This window comes from Ambystoma mexicanum, chromosome 5q, assembly GCF_040938575.1.
Source record: "Ambystoma mexicanum isolate Mex_15411 chromosome 5q, UKY_AmexF1_1, whole genome shotgun sequence".
Lineage (NCBI taxonomy): Eukaryota > Metazoa > Chordata > Amphibia > Caudata > Ambystomatidae > Ambystoma > Ambystoma mexicanum.
Window position 1 is genome coordinate 816,781,010 of NC_090933.1, and position 19,471 is coordinate 816,800,480.

Sequence of the window (19,471 nt, forward strand, 5' to 3'; positions counted from 1 at the left end):
TCAAACGTGGGTCAAGACACCTGACAGGGTACCATGGATCTTATGTTTGTCAAGTTAAGCCATTAGTCTTTCCCAGCTCTTAGCTGCGTCTCAATTCACTAGAGGTCTACTTCAAGACCTCAGTTTGGTCACACTCACAACAGGTCATTCCCCGTCCTTGACTTGGTCAGGGCTCAAAACCGACCTCTTCTGGGTCTTCTCCTGGTCCCTATTCTTTTTGTTTTATTTTTTTATTTTTTTTATTGTATTTGTTTCAAGAAGAAGAATTAACATTATATTAGAACCTTTACAATTATTAATCATAAAACAGATTTAAACATTCCCAGAAATGGAGAAAATAAACATTAAAAAAGGAAATGACTAAAAAGCAATCAATAACCATTAAGAAACAGTAACTTCGATAAAATAGGTTCATTCTCCCCACTTCTTAAAGCCCTTCTTGGGACAAGTTCATCTTTCCTCTATTCAAAGGTTGCATTCCTATTGGCATGAAAAATACATTTGTCATTGACCATATTTTAAATGCGCATCGGCGCTATTTGCGTGAAGCTATTTTCCTCAGTATAAGTGTCAATTACCCCTCTTCCCCACTTGCCCTAACCTGAGCATTTCTCATCTGCGCTAGTTTAACAGGTTCAATTTTTCCAGAATATCGACAACTGTTGCGGTGAGCTGAACTTCGTGGCCTGCAATCAATCTCTCCCAAACATGTTCTGAGATTAAACCCTCCTCCTTATGCGTGAATCTTCTTAATTTCACTAACCTCAGGCCCCAAGTCCCTACACACTCCATAAGAATGTGACGGAGTGATTGGAGTCTTCGCTTGGAGCATATTTTGCATAGTTTGATTGCAGATTCTTCTTGATTTCTTATTGCCAATACCTCCCCTGTGGGGACCAAATTCAATCTCACCGCAAGAAGTTGGATCTTATTCTGGGGTCAGGGTATTTTACTAAATAAGGCGGAAGCTGGCCTACATTTTTTTCCGCAGTCATCAACTCATTACGAAGCTTGGAGCTTCTCACCAGAGAGATAGTTTGATCCAGTCTAACCGCTCCAAATCGCGTTGTGCCTTAAGGGGGTTGGTAATCAGAGTTTCAAGGTCAACATCTGCTCTGTCTAACATGTTTTCTACCTTTAGATCCAGCCATCTCAAGATCCTAGACTTTGAATCTTTCAGGTGGCCTCTAACATCTTCATACAGTGAGCCCAACCTAGGGGACATGATCTCTCTATAAAGTGCAGCTAGTTTCCTGGTCCCTATTCACAAACGTTCTCTCCTGGATGTTTTTGGTCTCTCAAGTTTAACAACACGCCCCCCAGACCTGTGACTTCTTGCATTTCAATATGTTTCCCCACTGTGACCTTCTGAGTGCCCGGTTATTCAATGGAGGAATGATTCCATATTTAGCATGCCATGAAAGGAGACAGTGATACTTTATTTTGTTTGGCTTTGGCACTTATGGCCTTGTGGCCAAAACGACATTACTTAAGGAAAGAAGTGGGAAACAGTAATGAGTAGCAGAATATTCGGGCTGGCCTGGCAACTGGAAATGATTTTCACATCCATTGCCTGCATCACAGATTGTACATTTTTGGTCCTGCTGCCCATCATGCTTTCTTCTGCCAGCATGCCTCAATGCAGGCATGAGTAAACACAATAAGTCTGAGTTACAGTCTGAGTAGCAGTCACAGTCTCTTATCCTAGTCCTAGCCCCTCCTCCTATTCTTCCATTCTTGACCTAGTCACTCACCTTAGTGATAGTTCCTTGTACTGGTCCCAGACCCTCATTTTATTCCTTTGACCTAGTCTCTCATCCTAGCTATAGTCTATCACCCTAGTCCTAGTCCCTAGCAAGATAAGAAACCTTCTGCCTGCAAAGTGAGAGAAGAATAGTCCGTTTCTGCTAATAAGGCACACACAACACAGCACTACCCAGTAGCCACCATTGAAAGTTCACCCCAAGAACAAAGAAGAATGGCAATGCATTATGGGTATTCCAATAATCTGAAAGGCTTGCTTTATTGCTGAATGCAGAAACATTTCATTGTCTTTGTAAAGAAGACCGGTGGGGGGGTCTGTACTTCTGCTCTCTATATGGTAGAGGGGAGGCACAGAGGACCCCAGCCAAGATTCTCTAATACGGTAGCGATGGGCGAGCAATCAAGGCCTAGCTTCTCAGGAGGTGATGCAGGCTGGTTCTTAAGTACAGTGTATCCCCAAGCCCCCACAAAGGAATGTCCACACACTGTATTACTGAAAACACAGTCTTTATATAATTAATATTCAAGGGTTATGTACACTTATCACAATAACGCACTTTGTGCTCAGGAAAATCAGCAATGGTAAATATCTACAATTCTAAAGTGGTACCACTAATATTAGACCTCATTAAAGTGCATTCACAATACTGTAGAAATGGCACACGGATCAATAAGAAGGAAACCAGCAATAGAGAGAGGAGAGATAACAGAGGGTTGAAACAATAGGCAGAATACTGGCCCTTGCTACTGGACACAGTTCTGTGTGGAGATCCCCCCACCTGGGCAACCTGCAAAATAAAGAGATATAACACCAGCCCAGTCCAGATATTGTTCAATAGTCTATTTCTCTCCTATAATGTTTTTACCCCCCCAATGTACCTGGTGGAGTCGAGTTCCTCGAAAAGGCGTCGACAAGCGTCGAGGGACTCGCTGTTCGGCGACGGGGAATCGACGGCCCTTCTTGAATGCCTTCCTTTTCAGGCGGGAGGCACGGGGCGTCGAACGTCCGTCGACAAACGAGGCCGAACGTTGTCGAAGAGGCGGCAGCTCCGTCCGAGCGGTGCTCGTCGGCGTCGGGGCGTCGGCGTCCTGCAAGGCGGAGGTGTGCGGGGCACCTCGATGACAATAGTTCTGGACCGCAAAGATTGTAGAGACGGGAGCCCAGCAAGGGCGTCGAGTCGTCCGAGTCTTTGGGGTCGTCGGGTGGCGGGAAACCCACCGGCAGGTTTCTCCTCGGCGCGTTGGTCGTCCTCGACTTTCTCCGGCAGGATAAGCGGTCGACGATGCGGTCGAGAGAGTCCTTCGATTGAATGTTCTTAGGCAATGGAGCGGACGGCTCCGATCGTCGGCGGCACGGCGTCAAGTGGTTCCCACGGCTGGGCACACAACTTCGACGGGCCTCCAGCGGTTACACAGACCTGCGAACCCTGGTCGACGGCAATGGACTTCGACGGCGTCGATGTCCGGGTGCTTCACTTCGATCTCCTCGGCGGTCCCGTCTCGGGTCGGCAGCCTTTCGAGGGTCTGACTTCCAGGGCGCTTCGGCGAAGATTCAGCGGTGCTCGATGGTCCCTCGGAGCACGGGAAGAGGGCGCCTAGCCAGGTCCTCTCTCGGGTCAGCCCTCGACAATTTCGACAACCTTCAGTTCCGTCGAAGCAAATGCCACAGCAAGTCTTCTTCTTCCAGCTGGACGTCGAGGATCAGCAAATCCAGTTACTCTTGAGTGGAGACTCAGCTTCTGAATGCTTCTGAACAATTTCCAGTGGTGAGAGGTCCCCAGATATACTATTCTGTCTCTCATCCACACTGCTGGCACACACACAGCAGCCAATCACACAGAAGGGCATTCATGCAGTCAGTCAGCCAATCAGGCACACAGTGCATTCAGGCCACACTCCTCCCTTTCAGACACTCACAACAAGGAATGTGGATTGGGACAAGTACCCAGCCATTCAACACTACACACTGCATTCAGGCCAGTTTCGGGCAGGGCTGTCTCAGTCTTTGTCTCTCATGCCAGAAACCAGACAACCACAACAAGGAGTGTATATTGGTCACACACTCCATTCACCCAGGTCCCACCCACAGGAGGTACCCACAACATACAGTCACTGGGAAGGCTCCAGTCAGTCTAGCTGGGCCTTCACAACAACACCATATATGGAACTTCCACCCAACAGCCAGTCAGGGGGAAGGGACAGAGTCAGGGCTTCCCAGGACTTTGGGAAAAACAAGATAACAGGCAATAGAAAGCAAGAGGCCACAGGGGCCATCTTGTTTCCTATCAGGAATCAACTGATTCCAATGGCAGGGCCTGGGTATCCCAAAATGGAGGACACCCAGAGCACCTGTCAAATTCAGCATGGAGCTGCCACCAGCCCATACCCTGCTCTGTGGGCCACCCACAGGTGCCCAAAAACATACACTAGGGGCACAGGGTTGTACCCCTACCCATGGGTGCCATAAGGGTATCCCATGGGTCTGTTCACCAAACCAAAAGAGAGCTGCACTGCCAGGAGTCCCTCATGGACTCCTGGGCAGAAAACATGACAGAACACACGGTAAAAACAGAAAAAGGACAAGGATTCAGAGGCCCTGTCCCTCAGATGCATTTCCGGCATCACAGTCGCCCCCCCCAGACTGAGGTGGAGGGTGCCTAATCTCCCACGGGATAGACACCCTCATCCAGACGGTCAACATACCTTCTGGAAAGGCCATCTGCATTATCGTGACTCTTCCCTGGTCTGTGCTCTATGGTGAAGTCTAGCCCTTGTAGGCTAATCGACCACCTGAGCAATTTCGGATTCTCACCCTTCATCTGCATAAGCCACTTCAGGGGCTTATGATCTGTTTGGACCTTGAAGGTGGACCCCGTAAGGTAGGGCCTAAAACGCCTAAGGCTCCAAACTATACTAAAACATTCCTTTTCAACAGTAGCCCACCTAAGTTCTCTACCCTTGAGTTGTCTACTGATGAATATGATAGGATGTTCTCTCCCTTTGTCATCTAACTGGGACAAGACAGCTCCAATTCCGGTGTCGCAGGCATCCGTCTGGACGATAAAGGGTCGGCTGTAGTCAGGCGCACTCAACACAGGTGCCCTACACAGACTTTCTTTCAAGCCATCAAAGGCCCTCTGACAGTCTTCAGTCCAATTAACCTTCCTAGGCTGTTTGGGTGAAGTTAGAGCTGTCAGGGGTGCAGCTATGGTTCCATAGTCTGCCATGAAATTGCGATAGTACCCAGTGAGGCCCAAAAAGGCTCTCACCTGGGTTTGAGTAGTGGGCGTCTCCCAGTTCTGTACGTCCTGTACTTTACTGGAGAGAGGTTGGATTTGACCCCCTCCTACCTCATGACCAAGATAGGTAACTTTCCCCTGAGCTATCTGGCACTTGGTGGCCTTGATAGTGAGGTTAGCCCTTTTCAAGGCCTGCAACACCTTATCCAGATGTGTCAAATGCTCTTCCCAGGTGGAACTGTAGACGGCAATGTCGTCTAAGTAAGCCACACAAAAGGCTTCCAGCCCACTGAGCGCATGGTTGACCAATCTCTGGAAGGTGGCAGGGGCATTCTTCAACCCAAAGGGCATGACCCTAAACTGGTAGAGTCCCTCAGGTGTGGAGAATGCCGTCTTTTCCTTGGCATGGTCCGTCAGAGCTATTTGCCAATAGCCTGAGGTAAGGTCAAAGGTGCTCACAAATTTGGCAGCACCTATAGTGTCCACGAGCTCATCAGCCCTGGGCAATGGGTGCGCGTCAGTTTTGGTGACGGCATTGACTCCTCGGTAGTCCACACAGAACCTCCAATCCTTGGTACCCGCCGGGGAACTTGCCTTGGGGACAAGGACCACTGGACTGGACCAGGGACTGGTGGAGGGTTCAATAACACCCAGATCCAACATCTTGGCGACCTCAGCCTGGATGTGGTTTTTGACGGTATCTGACATACGATAGCTCCTGCTTTTGACAGGCACACTGTCACCAGTGTCAATTTCGTGCTTACACCACGGTGTAAGGCCCGGTGTCAGTGAAAACAGAGGGGCATACTGCTGGAGCAAAGCCCGGCAGGCCCTCTGCTGCTCTGTTGTCAAATCGGGAGAGAGTTGTACTCCCTCCACTGAGCCATCCTGAGGGTTGCTATGCAGCAAATCAGGAAGGGGCTCACTCTCATCCTCTTCTTGCCCTGAAGCTAGCAAGAGACATGAGACCTCTGCTCGCCTGTGGAAAGGCTTGAGCCTGTTGACATGGAATACCTGGGGGGCTACCCCAGAGGCTCCCATGTCCACCAGATAATTGACTTCGCCCATCTTGGAGATGATCCTGAAGGGTCCAGTCCACTTGTCTGCCAAAGCTCTAGGCTTGGTAGGCTCCATCACAAGGATTTCCTGTCCCGGAGTCCAATCCACTTGCGAAGCTTTCAGGTCATGCCAGTACTTATTCAATTCCTGGCTGGCCTTGAGATTTGCTGTTGCCTGACCCATCATTTGTGTCATCCTCCGCCTGAGGCCTAACACATAGTCCCCCACTTGCTTGGCGGGACCTGGAGGGGTGGCTTCCAAGCCTTCTCGGATCAAGGCGAGGGGCCCCCTCACGGGATGTCCAAAGAGTAACTCAAAGGGGCTGAAACCAACACCCTCTTGAGGTACCTCTCTGTAAGCAAACAGCAGGCATGGCAGGAGGAGATCCCATTTCCTCCTTAGGGGCTCTTCCAAAGCACCTAGCATGCCCTTGAGAGTTTTGTTAAATCTCTCAACCAGACCATTGGTCTGGGGGTGGTAAGAGGTGGAGAACTTGTAGGTTACCCCGCACTCTTTCCACATGGTTTTCATGTAACTAGACATGAAGTTGGATCCTCGGTCAGAGACAACCTCCTTGGGGAATCCAACACGGGTGAAAATGCCCAGGAGAGCCCTGGCAACCACCTTGGCAGTAACAGTCCGAAGGGGTATTGCCTCAGGGTACCTGGTGGCATGATCTACCAAGACCAGGATGAACCGATGTCCACCTGAAGTGGGAGGGTCAAGGGGACCGACGATGTCGATGCCCACCCTCTCAAATGGTGTGCCAACCACTGGTAATGGCTGCAGTGGGGCAATGACCCTGCCTCCAGTCTTGCCAGACAACTGACAAGTTGGGCAGGTCCTGCAGTGGGACTCCACCTCTACTCCCATCCGTGGCCAGTAGAAATGGGCAGAGAGCCTCTGCTTAGTCTTCTTGGTCCCAAGATGACCAGCCAAGGGCACCTCATGCGCCAACTGCAGTAGGAAGGGCCTGTAAACCTGGGGTACCACCAACCTCTTGCGGGCACCAGGTTCGGGCTTAGTGGGCTCACTAACAAGGAGCTCACCCTCCCAATAAATCTTGAATGTCCTAGGCACTTCACCTTGTGCCTGGGACAGGGCCTGTTTCCTCAGGCCCTCGAGAGAGTGGCACTCTCTCTGTCCCTTACAGAAGTCTGCCCGGGAGGGTCCCCCTTCAGCTAACAAGCATTGAAGGTCGGGATGATCCTCCGGGTTGAGAACCTCTCCCACAGGAGAGTCTTCTGTCTCTTCTCCCACAGGAGTTGAGTTTGGGTTTTCCGCTGGACCCAGCCCGTCCGGAGCATGGATCCCATTGGGTGCTGTCGGAACAGCAGGAAGAGAAGGTGTTCCCTCCACAGAGGTGGCCTTCTTGGTCTTCCTTCTTCTTGCCTTAGGCCTCGCCTTTGGCTCGGATACCTGACTCACAGCCAGACCCGGTGTCACCTGTGACCTAGTGACTGCAGCAGCAGTCATGGGAAGACCATCCGAGATCAACCCCAACTCTACTAGATCATTTCCTAACAGAATGTTAGCAGGGACATTGTCCTGAACCAGGACAGGAAGCTTTGCTGTCTTGTCTCCAATCATGAGTGTGACTAGGGCTACAGGCGATAATTTGGGAGGCCCACCAGCTAACCTGGTGGTTCTCAGAGGAGCACCTACATAGTCCTCTGGCTTGAGCAGGGTCCTGTCCACCACTGTCATGCTTGCCCCAGTGTCTCTCAAACCAGTAGAAGGCTGGCCATTCAAGAGGACACTTCTCAAAAACCTACGGGTGTTCTGCGGGATAGTTGCCAGTACTTCTGCGTACTGGTCCCAGGCCCCAAGGGACACTAAGGAAATCTCTACCGGAGCACCAAATGTGATTCCTGTAGAGGAGGGGAGGACAGTGGCTTCCACCTCAGCCACGGGGTAAGGGTAGGTCAGGCTGACAGCCTGTACTCCAAGTGCCTTACCTTTACACTTGGGGTCACCCCTTTTGTGATCCAGAGCCCCACAATCCCAACAAGTGCCAGGAGTGCGGGGTACGGTACTGGAACCACTGGGAACCTGCTTTGCAGCAGGTGGACCACTACTCTTATTCCCACCCACAGAGGACTTATCCCCACCAGATTTTTGGGTCTTAGGAGAGGAAGGTTTTGGTTTACCCGACTGTGATTGCTTTTGGGACTCCTCAGCTTTCTGAGAGGTCCCCTTTTCTTTGTCCTTGTCCTTCCCACTGGAGTCCTTAGGGGACACCCGGTGGGAGACCCACTTGTCAGCCAACCTAGCCAGCTTAAAGGGGTCCAAAATGTTCTGGTCAGCCACATACTGACGCAGCTCTGGTGAACAGGCTTCAGAAAAATGCTCAAAAAACAAGAGGTGGGACAACTCAACAAAAGTTTTCACCTTGTAACCGTCAATCCACCCCATCATGTTCATGTGCGCAGTACTCACCCAGTCAACCCAAGACACATTCTCTCTTTTCTTAAAATCCCTGAACCTTTTAAGGTATTGGGTAGGTGTCTTGCCAAACTTGGCAATCAAAGCAGACTTCATACACTCATACTGACCCCTTTCCTCCACACTCAGCTTCAGAATACAGTCATATCCAGTTTGAGGCACTCTGCTTAACAAACACTTAGCCCAATCTCTTTTATCTACATCATGAATTGCACAAGCCATTTCAAACGCTTCAATCCATTGGAGGATATCTGAACCCTCCACAAACACACCAACCAAATCTTTCATAAACTTGGTGGCTGGGGACCTGCCACTCTCAATTGGTCTAGCTGAAGTCTCCACTCTAGCTCTCTCTAGCTGGATTCTCTGACATTCAGTGTCCTTGTCTTTGAGCGCAAGATCCCTATTCTTGAGTTCCACTTGCTGTGCCAGCTCCTCTTTCTTAAGCTCAGCTTCTATTTCCAACTTGCGATATTCAAAGGCCAATTTCATCCTTAATAACTCAAGTTCCATGGAATTGCTGGGGTTTGGAACAGAGGCAGCAGGAATGGTGGCATTCCCAGAAACAGATTCAGCGACAACCCCAGGGGCAGAGTCCTCACTGGTTGCATCCCCCCCTTCATCAAGGGTTTCACCATCAGTCTGGTAGTCCACCAGGGCAGCTATCAGCTCAGCCCTAGACTTATCCACAAAGTCCAACTCCCTGGCTTCACAAGCACTCTGGAGAGCCTCTAAGCTCATCCGAGTCAATTTACCATTTGCAATGGGCTCCATTGCCTGTAATGCAGTTATTTGGTACACACCCAAACCTTAATCTAATAAAGTGCGGATATTTTGTAAGTGGCACGGTTATACACTGAGTCTTAAAACCATAAGCATCCCACCGCTGCCACCAGCTTTGTAAAGAAGACCGGTGGGGGGGTCTGTACTTCTGCTCTCTATATGGTAGAGGGGAGGCACAGAGGACCCCAGCCAAGATTCTCTAATACGGTAGCGATGGGCGAGCAATCAAGGCCTAGCTTCTCAGGAGGTGATGCAGGCTGGTTCTTAAGTACAGTGTATCCCCAAGCCCCCACAAAGGAATGTCCACACACTGTATTACTGAAAACACAGTCTTTATATAATTAATATTCAAGGGTTATGTACACTTATCACAATAACGCACTTTGTGCTCAGGAAAATCAGCAATGGTAAATATCTACAATTCTAAAGTGGTACCACTAATATTAGACCTCATTAAAGTGCATTCACAATACTGTAGAAATGGCACACGGATCAATAAGAAGGAAACCAGCAATAGAGAGAGGAGAGATAACAGAGGGTTGAAACAATAGGCAGAATACTGGCCCTTGCTACTGGACACAGTTCTGTGTGGAGATCCCCCCACCTGGGCAACCTGCAAAATAAAGAGATATAACACCAGCCCAGTCCAGATATTGTTCAATAGTCTATTTCTCTCCTATAATGTTTTTACCCCCCCAATGTACCTGGTGGAGTCGAGTTCCTCGAAAAGGCGTCGACAAGCGTCGAGGGACTCGCTGTTCGGCGACGGGGAATCGACGGCCCTTCTTGAATGCCTTCCTTTTCAGGCGGGAGGCACGGGGCGTCGAACGTCCGTCGACAAACGAGGCCGAACGTTGTCGAAGAGGCGGCAGCTCCGTCCGAGCGGTGCTCGTCGGCGTCGGGGCGTCGGCGTCCTGCAAGGCGGAGGTGTGCGGGGCACCTCGATGACAATAGTTCTGGACCGCAAAGATTGTAGAGACGGGAGCCCAGCAAGGGCGTCGAGTCGTCCGAGTCTTTGGGGTCGTCGGGTGGCGGGAAACCCACCGGCAGGTTTCTCCTCGGCGCGTTGGTCGTCCTCGACTTTCTCCGGCAGGATAAGCGGTCGACGATGCGGTCGAGAGAGTCCTTCGATTGAATGTTCTTAGGCAATGGAGCGGACGGCTCCGATCGTCGGCGGCACGGCGTCAAGTGGTTCCCACGGCTGGGCACACAACTTCGACGGGCCTCCAGCGGTTACACAGACCTGCGAACCCTGGTCGACGGCAATGGACTTCGACGGCGTCGATGTCCGGGTGCTTCACTTCGATCTCCTCGGCGGTCCCGTCTCGGGTCGGCAGCCTTTCGAGGGTCTGACTTCCAGGGCGCTTCGGCGAAGATTCAGCGGTGCTCGATGGTCCCTCGGAGCACGGGAAGAGGGCGCCTAGCCAGGTCCTCTCTCGGGTCAGCCCTCGACAATTTCGACAACCTTCAGTTCCGTCGAAGCAAATGCCACAGCAAGTCTTCTTCTTCCAGCTGGACGTCGAGGATCAGCAAATCCAGTTACTCTTGAGTGGAGACTCAGCTTCTGAATGCTTCTGAACAATTTCCAGTGGTGAGAGGTCCCCAGATATACTATTCTGTCTCTCATCCACACTGCTGGCACACACACAGCAGCCAATCACACAGAAGGGCATTCATGCAGTCAGTCAGCCAATCAGGCACACAGTGCATTCAGGCCACACTCCTCCCTTTCAGACACTCACAACAAGGAATGTGGATTGGGACAAGTACCCAGCCATTCAACACTACACACTGCATTCAGGCCAGTTTCGGGCAGGGCTGTCTCAGTCTTTGTCTCTCATGCCAGAAACCAGACAACCACAACAAGGAGTGTATATTGGTCACACACTCCATTCACCCAGGTCCCACCCACAGGAGGTACCCACAACATACAGTCACTGGGAAGGCTCCAGTCAGTCTAGCTGGGCCTTCACAACAACACCATATATGGAACTTCCACCCAACAGCCAGTCAGGGGGAAGGGACAGAGTCAGGGCTTCCCAGGACTTTGGGAAAAACAAGATAACAGGCAATAGAAAGCAAGAGGCCACAGGGGCCATCTTGTTTCCTATCAGGAATCAACTGATTCCAATGGCAGGGCCTGGGTATCCCAAAATGGAGGACACCCAGAGCACCTGTCAAATTCAGCATGGAGCTGCCACCAGCCCATACCCTGCTCTGTGGGCCACCCACAGGTGCCCAAAAACATACACTAGGGGCACAGGGTTGTACCCCTACCCATGGGTGCCATAAGGGTATCCCATGGGTCTGTTCACCAAACCAAAAGAGAGCTGCACTGCCAGGAGTCCCTCATGGACTCCTGGGCAGAAAACATGACAGAACACACGGTAAAAACAGAAAAAGGACAAGGATTCAGAGGCCCTGTCCCTCAGATGCATTTCCGGCATCACAGTCTTATGGATAAGTGCTTTGTTATAGATTTTTCAACCCAAGAGTGACAGCTCTCAAGGATGCAACAATCAATCACATGCACTTTCTCCCTAAGTGCGGATCATCAGTGTGGCTTATCCTACTGGCACAAACCATCAAACTCCTATGAATTAGATCGGGGGGGGGGCCCTAAAAACACCCGAGGCCCATGACAGATACCGCTATAGAGGAATCAAAACGATGCCCACACATCACCCATACCCAGGTAACGTGCAGGTCCAATAGGTTTCTAAAACCCTGTCAGGGCCCTCGCTTCACCCACTCCTTAGTACAGCATAACTTCCTAACACAGCTTGGCAATTCACATGAGAGGGTAATTATTGTCTTCAGGTGCTGTAAATGGCAGAGGTGCGTTTTACAAATACCATATAACATGACGTAATGAAAATCTGTGATTTAGCGTGTATGATTTTGTGTTATTGATAGTCTCTACCTTGACTAACAATGTATTATCTTGTATTACAAGGAGTACAAAGCACTGTTTGAAGGAATAGAAAATGGAACTGGAGACAAAACATTGGAAGACAAATTCTTTGAACATGAGGTAAGCTATTCTGAAATAAACACCACAGAAAACAATCACACAGTGCAAAATTAATGAAATATTGCATGAAATGCAACACTTCACCCAATTTACAGAATATCATAGGAAATGCTTTATGTTTTGATTATTCCACTTCATTCCCCTAAAAAAAAAAAAGACTATCCGTTCCAACAATCCATACCGGTTCTGCTTCAGGTAGGGTTCAGCTAATATGCAGTTCCAAATTGCTCCCTTAAAATGGCAATGGCAGTTATTACAGTGCCATGAAAGTGTTGCCTTACCTAAGCACTTTGCTCCAATTGTTTTCACTTCCTTTGTCATTTTGATGTATTTAAATGTTATTGTTGATTTGCACAAAAACATCGATGACACACCTGAGAGGGAAATTGGATAAGAGAGATGGAGAGCGAAGTTTGAGGAAGGGTGGGAAGTGGAAGAAGGAAAGGAACGGAGGAAACATAGATAATTCCATCACAGATAGATAGAGCATCTACACTAAACTCTACTTACAGAAGAGCATGCTGTATTGTATTTGTATTGGTATTTTATTACATTTATAAAGTGCTTTTTGCCACAAAACGGTACAATCAAAATTAACAATGCATTCCAGACAACAATCAGAAGAGGGGAGAAAAATAAACAATTGTTAGGGGGAGCAGATATAAGGTGAGCTTTAAGATTAGACTTAAACATACAAAGGGAAGGGGAGGAACGAATAGAGAGGGGGGAGGGAGTTCCAGTGTTTATGGGCAAGAAGGATAAAGGAACACGAGTGGGAAGACGCACATGCAGGTTTAGGAACAGAGAGAAAGCACTGACTTTGGAAACGGAGGGGCAGAGGAGAGGAATAGAGTGAGATAAGTGAAGCAATACAAATAGGAGTGAGAGACCATGGATGCACTTAAAGACAATTGAGAGAAAATGGTAAAGGAGACTTGAGTCAAAAGGGAGAAAGCTATCCAAAGTATAGAGGGTGTAATGGCAGATCGAAGAGAAAGAGAGAAAAGAAGACAGACAGAAGAATTATATATGGAGCGAAGAGGAAAAAGATAGAAGGCAGGAAGACCAAAGAGTAGAGATGAACAATAATCAATACGAGAGAAGACCAAACAGGAGAGAAGAAGCATAATGGCAGGAAAAGAAAGATAAAGTTGGGCACAACGATTATTAAAAAGAACATAGCGAAAAGGTCGAGCAATAGAAGAAATATGTAAAGAAAAGGAAAGTTAGGGGTCAGAGTTCACACCCAAGTTACGAGCAGAGGAAGAAAAGGAGGAACAGTGGGGGGAATCATAGTAGCAGGAACAAATAAAACCTCGGTTTCTGAAGGATTAAGATGTTAATGTTAATGTTAAAGGACATTTGTAACGCGCACTATCACCACCGTAGTGGTCCCTTGGCGCTCTGGCGGCTCTGAAAGAGGAGGGGAGGTTGAGTTAGTGGGAGGAAGCAGGAAAACTGCAAGAGAGCAGTGATGTGCTGTTGGTGGCCTCAGCCCGGTGGGTCCGTTGGCTGGGCCTGGGGTGTTTGCGGCAGGTAGTCGTTGTGTACTGTTGTGCAAGGCTATGTGTGTTTTTGTTTTGTTGTTGCAATGTAGTGAAGTTTGTGCGGTTTGTTGTCATGTTGGTTTTGGTTGTGTTTGGTTTGGAGTTTGAGAGGTGTATGCAGAAAGGGAGAATTGTTAGTAGGGTTGGTTAATTTGCATCTGTATCCTGAATTGAAGCGCTCGGCTTGCGTATTCTCCCCTGTTACGGCTCTGTCCTGATCTGGGTCCATACTCCTCTAGTCCTCGCCTCTAACATGGCTCCCCTTATCCTCCATTTAGACTCTAGTGACCAGTGCATCTGCTAATGACAACCTCTCAGGTAGTGGGAAGATTGCCAATGTCTCGATAATTCTTCACCAACGTGGTATCTGGCGGTAATTAAATTACGGGGCGGACGAACGTGTTGGTGGGAATGTCTGGGTTAGTTGACTCAGTCTCTGTGTGTGCCGCCTGTGTTCCTGTCTGACCGATGGTACCCGTCCAGCTGCCGTGGGCTTTACTCTCCCCGGTCAGGGATGTCCGTGTCTTTTCGGTTAGTTATCCTTTTTACCAGTTTCGTTTCCAGGTTTAGTCGGTGGTGTTGAAGAGCCAGGTTTTTAGTGATTTCCTGAATTTTAGGTGATCTTCAGTGTTTCTTATTTCCTTTGGGATGTTGTTCCAGGTTTTTGCGGCTAAGTGGTAGAAGGAGGTGCCTCCAAGTTTCTACTTGTGGTATGGTTTGAGTTCCAGGCGGATTTCGTTGCTTGATCGGAGGGGTCTCGTTGGTTTGTAGACTGTTATTTTCTTATGTAGGAATTCTGTTCCTTGTCCATTGATTGCCCTGTGCGTTATGCACATTGTTTTGAAGGTGATGCGATGTTTAACTGGGAGCCAGTGTAGGGTATTTAGGGCTGGAGTGATGCAATCTCTTCTGGATACTTTGAGGAGTAGTCTTGCTGCTGCATTTTGGATCTGTTGCATTTTCTTCAGGAGGTATTCAGGTATTCCGAGGTAGAGGCTGTTTGCATAGTCTATTTTAGACATGATTAGGGCGACGATAGTGAGTGTTTTGTGCGCGAAGGAGAGGAAAGGTAGAATTCTTCTTGCCGTCCGGAGGAGGAAAAAGCATTTCTTCACTGTTGCATTTATTTGTGGCTCCAGGGTTAGGTTGTTGTCCATTAGGACTCCCAGGTTTTTTACCACCTTCGACAGTGTTGGTGCGTTTCCCATTTCCGTAGGCCATGGGATGGTGGTTTCGTTCTCTTGGTCTTTGGATACAATCATGATTTCTGTCTTTCCTGGGTTGATTTTCAGGTTGTTGGCATCCATCCAGTCGAAGACTTCTTTTAGGCAGTCGGTATGGGTTGAATGGTCGGCATCAGTGTCCTTGATTTTGTAAATGACAAGGGTGTTATCTGCATAGTTGTAACATGTAATGTTGTATTTTTTTAAGATTCTGATGACCGGAGTCTGGTAGATGTTGAAATATAGTGGAGATAGTGAGGATCCTTGTGGTACTCCACAGTCGTTCACTCGTGGGGTGGATTTGAAAGGTTTTATCCATACGGTTTCTGTTCTGTCTGTTAGGAATGATTTGGTCCAGCGTAGTGCTGTGTCTGTTATTCCTATGTTTTCTAGTCTTTTGGTCAGGGTGTCGTGGCTAACTGTGTCAAAGGCTGCAGAGAGGTCGAACAGAATAAGGGCTGAAGTAGTGTTGGAGTCTGCGTTAGTTTTGAGGTCGTCCCAGATGGATAGTAGTGCTGTTTCCGTTCCTCTCGTTGGTCTGAAACCGATTTGAGCTTGGTCCAGCAGGTGGTATTTTTCTACGTGTTCTTGGGTTAGTTTATATACGTAGGTTTCTAGAAGTTTTGCTGGGTAGGGGATGTTAGAGATCGGCCTGTAGTTGGAAAGGTCAGCTACGTCACCACTTGTGTTTTTTAATAGTGGCTTGATGTATGCTGATTTGAAGATCTTCGATACAGTCCCTGTTGATAGTGATAGATTTAGAAGGTTTCTGTAGTGTTCTGCTGGCGATCCTTGCGCGAGGATTGATTTGTAGATGTCTGAGGGACATGGGTCCATGGGTGATCCTGCTTTCTTGCTTCGTTTAACCAGCATTGCGAATGCCTCTGCTGATATTTCAGGACAGCTTCAGAGTTTGTGTTGTGGTTCCGAGTTGGGTTCGCTGTGATGTTGTGGTTGGTTGGTCGCTTTTGTATGGTTTGGGGGATGTCGTTGATTTTTTTTATTGAAGTGATCTGCAAGGTCGTTGCATAGTTTTTCTGATGGGGTTGGGGTGTTATCACAGCCTGGGGGGTTTCTCATTTCTTTAATGATGGTAAACATTTCTTTTTGTGTGTTGGTGGCATTGTTGATTCTGTCATCGTAATGTCTTTTCTTTGCCTTTTTAATTTCAATCTTGTATGCACGGATTTGTTTCTGGTACAGTGTTTTTTTCTCTGGGTTGTATTCTTTCCTCCTTTCCGATTCCATGTTTCTGTTTTCCTTTTTCATGTAGTTTAATAGAGGGGTGAACCATTTTGCCATTGCTCTTTTTTGGATGGGGTGAACATTTTTTTCCGGGGCGATCTTGTCTATCGTATTTGTGATCAATTTGTGCAGTATTTCTGCTTTGCCGTCTAGGTCAGCTAGCTCCAGTTCTGTAGTTGAGGGTTTTGTTAATTCCAGTTGTTCGAATAAGTTGCTTTCTTTGACGCGTTTCCAGTTTCTTTTGGTGGTGGTTGTGAGTTTTGGATGTTGGATGTAGGCTTGGGTAGGCAGAGTGATCACGAATGTGATGATGAGATGGTCACTCCACAGTATTTGTATCGGAGGTGCCGTGGTGATGAGTTTTTCTTTGGCGAAAATTGCGTCTAGGGTGTGACCTGCCGAGTGCGTTGCTCCTTTGACTAGTTGTCGTAGTTTCATGGTGCTGAGTTGTTCAATTAGTGAGTTTTGGGAGTTGGCGTGGCTGTCTTCAAACCAGATGTTGAAGTCCCCCAGGATGATTAGGTGTTCGTGGTTGATGGCTAAGTTGGTGATGGCTTCTATGAAGTTATCGACGAATGTTGCATCATATGTTGGCGGTCTGTATACCAGGATGAATGTGATGTTGGTTTTTGGGCTCGCTGTTAGGTGAATAACCATGGTTTCGCAGTTGAGGATGTTGAGTGGTTCGTCAGTTTTTATTTTCAGGTGTTCTTTGAATGCTATAGCGATGCCTCCTTCTTTTTTGTTTTTCCTGTTTATTTGTAGGCATTTGAAGTCTGTGGGAAGGCAGCTTTGGAGTGTGATTTTGTAGTTGTCGTCCAGCCATGTTTCTGTGATGAACAGGATGTCAATGCCGTTGTCGTCGAGTAGGTCGAAGATCTCTGTTGAGTGTTTTGACATGGATCTCGCGTTTATTAGATTGCAGTGAAGTTTGGAGGTGTTGTTTGGTTTGGGTTTTGTCAAGGTCGTCTTCCGCTCAGTGTTGAGGTTTCCTTCTTGGTTGGTCACTTGTTGGGCTGAGGGGTTTGGGGTGTCAGCGTCTTCGAAGAGTTCTTCTAGTTTTTGTCTTGGGTTTTTTATGTTTTCATCGGGACCGTCTTCCGGGTGTTGTGGTTGTTGATTGGGAGTTCCTCTTGCTTTGGTGATGTAGGGGGTTATTGGGTCTGTCGTCTGTATGTTGTTTGTTTTGGTCATCCTTCTTCTACTTGCTTGTGTTAGGTTGATTGATGTTGCTGCTTCTAATGTTGGTGTGGATTGGCGTGGTGGCCCGTTGTCTGCGAGGTATGGAGTTAGGTAGAGGGATTTTTCTCTTCTCTCAGAGTTCCTTCGGTTCGTGTTTCTGCCTGTGGTGGTCCAGTCTATGGTTGTTCTTGGTGGTTGTTCTGGCGTGTTTGTTCTTTCGTCTCTTTGTCTTTTTCTCATAATTGGTCGTTTGCGCTGCATTGTAGGATTGAGAGTTGTTTAGTCTTTGTTTGGTTACGTCTAATTGGTCCTGCTTCGGAAGAATTGTCTTGTGGTGTGGTGGCTGGTGAGGGGTGTCCGCTAGTAGTTTGGCTCCGTCTATGGGTGGTATTCTGGCTGGAGTTGACGACTCGTTCAGTCACTCTCCTAGGAGGGTAAGGGGGGTGGTAAGGGTTATTAAGTTGGGTATTATCGGTGGCTCTCTTTTTGTCCGTCCCCCTAAGCGCGATTTATAGTGGTGAGCAGGCTGTGTGGGTTGGGTAGGTTATCAGCTGGTTGGAGGGTGGCTTGGACAGGTGTAGCTTGGACTTTCGCCTTGTGATGGGAGAGGCCCTATTCAGAGTGACCCCTCACCGTAATTCGTTGGTGGTTTCTGTTTTCTGTCTCACTTGGGAGTTTGCTAAATGTGCGAGTGAGCTAGATTTGAGATACCTGTGAAGTGGGGGAGAGGCTAATCAAGTTTGAGACACCTGTGTAGTGGGAGAGAGGCCTATCAATGCAGTTTGGAGAACAGACAATGCAATTAGGGCACGGAGGCCCTGCTAAGTTTGAGAAACCTGTATAGTGGGAGAGAGGCCTAACAGTGCAGTCTGGGATCACACAATGCAATTTGGGCACGGCGGCCCTGCTAAGTTTGAGACACCTGTGGGAGGGAGGCCTATTAATGCAGTTTGGAGAACAGACAAAGCAATTAGGGCACTGAGGCCCTGCTAAGTTTGAGACACCTGTATAGTGGAAGAGAGGCCTAAGAGTGCAGTTTGGAGAACAGACAATGCAATTTGGGCACCGCGGCCCTGCTAAGTTTGAGACACCTGTATAGTGGGAGAGAGGCCTATCAATGCAGTTTGGAGAACAGACAATGCAATTTGTGCACAGCGGCCCTGCTATCAATGCAGTATGGAGAACAGACAATGCAATTTGGGCACAGAGGCCCTGCTAAATTTGAGACACCTGTATAGTGGGAGAGAGGCCTATCAATGCAGTTTGGAGAACAGACAATTCAATTTGGGCACAGCAGCCCTGCTATCAATGCAGTTTGGAGAACCGACAATGCAATTTGGGCACGGAGGCCCTGCTAAGTTTGAGACACCTGTATAGTGGGAGTGAGACCTATCAATGCAGTCCGGAGAACAGACAATGCAATTTGGGCACAGCGGCCCTGCTATCAATGCAGTTTGGAGAACAGACAATGCTATTTGGGCACAGCGGCCCTGCTATCAATGCAGTTTGGAGAACAGACAATGCAATGTGGGCACAGCGGCCCTGCTATCAATGCAGTTTGGAGAACAGACAATGCTATTTGGGCACAGCGGCCCTGCTATCAATGCAGTTTGGAGAACAGACATTGCAATTTGGGCACCACGGCCCTGCTAAGTTTGAGACACCTGTATAGTGGGAGAGAGGCCTATCAATGCAGTTTGGAGAACAGACAATGCTATTTGGGCACAGCGGCCCTGCTATCTATGCAGTTTTGGAGACCAGACAATGCAATTTGGGCACGGAGGCCCTGCTAAGTTTGAGACATCTGTATAGTGGGAGAGAGGCCTATCAATACAGTCCGGAGAACAGACAATGCAATTTGGGCACAGCGGCCCTGCTATCAATGCAGTTTGGAGAACAGACGATGCAATTTGGGCACGGCGGCCCCGCCAAGTTTGAGACACCTGTATA

At 48.5% G+C, this 19,471-nt stretch overlaps 1 protein-coding gene across 1 annotated transcript in view; it reads left to right on the forward strand.

Annotated features, from left to right (window-relative positions):
* The window catches only part of ATP6V0D2 (ATPase H+ transporting V0 subunit d2), a 269,016-nt gene that overhangs the window by 228,127 nt on the left and 21,418 nt on the right, over nt 1-19,471 (forward strand). The window contains exon 7 of the mRNA XM_069621300.1: nt 12,247-12,324. Within this exon, the coding sequence (XP_069477401.1) occupies nt 12,247-12,324 (78 nt within the window). The remainder of the gene's footprint in view (nt 1-12,246; nt 12,325-19,471) is intronic.